This window comes from Macrosteles quadrilineatus, unplaced genomic scaffold (genome assembly GCF_028750875.1).
Source record: "Macrosteles quadrilineatus isolate MER2022 unplaced genomic scaffold, UCM_ALF_1.0 Scaffold_2__2_contigs__length_208266976, whole genome shotgun sequence".
Lineage (NCBI taxonomy): Eukaryota > Metazoa > Arthropoda > Insecta > Hemiptera > Cicadellidae > Macrosteles > Macrosteles quadrilineatus.
Genome location: NW_026542595.1, coordinates 70399099 through 70400643, shown reverse-complemented (window position 1 = coordinate 70400643; position 1545 = coordinate 70399099). Strand labels below are relative to the sequence as shown.

At 37.8% G+C, this 1545-nt stretch overlaps 1 protein-coding gene across 1 annotated transcript; it reads left to right on the top strand.

Moving 5' to 3' along the window:
• Nucleotides 1–336: 336 nt before the first annotated feature.
• Nucleotides 337–1299, top strand: LOC128984399 (uncharacterized). Its single transcript, XM_054403717.1, has one exon. The coding sequence runs from the start codon at nucleotides 337–339 to the stop codon at nucleotides 1297–1299; it is 963 nt and encodes a 320-aa protein (XP_054259692.1).
• The last annotated feature ends 246 nt before the right edge of the window (nucleotides 1300–1545 follow it).

Sequence of the window (1545 nt, the reverse complement as noted above, 5' to 3'; positions counted from 1 at the left end):
CGTTTTTGTTACATCACAACAAGATGAAACGACCAATATCATTTTTACAGAGATATATGGAAAAAAGTGACAACACTGAGCGGTATACCGTTGCGGAAATACCACAATGGAGAGACGGATGGAAAAGGACATATGTTTTTCGTGATTGGTCGAAAAATTATATTATTCCACAATTTGATACAGTGTCAAAAAGATACTACCGAGATATCGATATTAATTCTGGTATATCTTTGAGAGAAGTGGTGCGCTACTTGCGTAGCCATAAGAAACGTGCATTATTTTTTCGACAGGTTGAATTACCTTAAGAGTCGCAGTGTGTAGAGCTCATTATCAAAGATGACGCGGAAGAATAAACATCTGACCCTGCAAATAGCAGAGTTAAAAGAAGCTGTTAGACGTAAGTTTAGACAGTTTAAAGATGGTAGTGTAGAGAGTGAAAGATTATTAGAAAAGCAATACAAACCATTAATAAGAGAGCTAAAGAATGTGGAACCCAAAACCGAAGTCAAAGTTGAACAGCTTTCTACAGATGAACCGATGGATTATGAGAGTGATGACGATGATTATATTGGTCGACCATTTAAACCAGAAGCCATATCAACGCCTAGAGCTGAAACTAGTCAGTTGGAAGAGGTTGTTTCGTCTCCATCAGGATTTCAAACCGCATCTAAATACATCGAGGAACAATTTCATAACTCATTGACTAAAAAGTATATGACACAGTTTATAAAAGACGTCGGCGGGAAAAATAGAACTATAGACCATGACTATGGTCCACGGTTGGGTGAAAATGGAAAAACGTTGTTGGTTGGGGATAAGGTGGTAGAGTTTGATACTGACGGCACTATTATTATTAACAACACACGATATCCACCTACTGAGGGAATATACGAACTGTTATTTAAAAGACTACCAAACAGTGATGTGTATACACAAGACGACCTAACTACATATAAGAGTATTTTAATCGCGACAAATGCTCACAAAAAAGGTTATGACTTTCACAATCAAATAAGACGAGACAACAATTTAAAATATAGACACGTGATCAAAGATCTGTTTCCCATTAATAAACAGGGTAGAGGAATATCGTGGAAAAGTACAAAGTCTCGCGATATAGTGCATTGGGATAATCCCAACGAATTAGTAGATAGACTTAAACTGTTGGTGGCATCAGCTGAAACTGGTAACACCTCACATGGTAATGAGATTCTTAATATTGTAGAGGAGCTACACGAAGCCGGATATATAAGGGGAGCAGGTAATAGTAGATTTAAGTCACTTTCACAATGGGTATAGACAAGTTCGGACGTTACACAAAAAAGGAAAAGGCTCTCCCTGGGCCAAAAGGGATCGGCTTTGAATTAACGGAAACGGGGGACTTTAATATTCAGGGTAAAAGATTATGCAATGTTGAAGACCCATACGATAGCCTAGATGCGATCAACTTTAAAACTCATTCAAATTCGTTTTTGAATTGTATGACCAAGCAGAGTGGTCATTTTGATGCTCAAAACTCACGTGTATGCAATATGGCTGCACCAA

Coding starts and splice junctions, on each gene's coding strand:
- LOC128984399 (XM_054403717.1), top strand. CDS start 337: ATGACGCGGAAGAATAAACATCTGACCCTGCAAATAGCAGAGTTAAAA.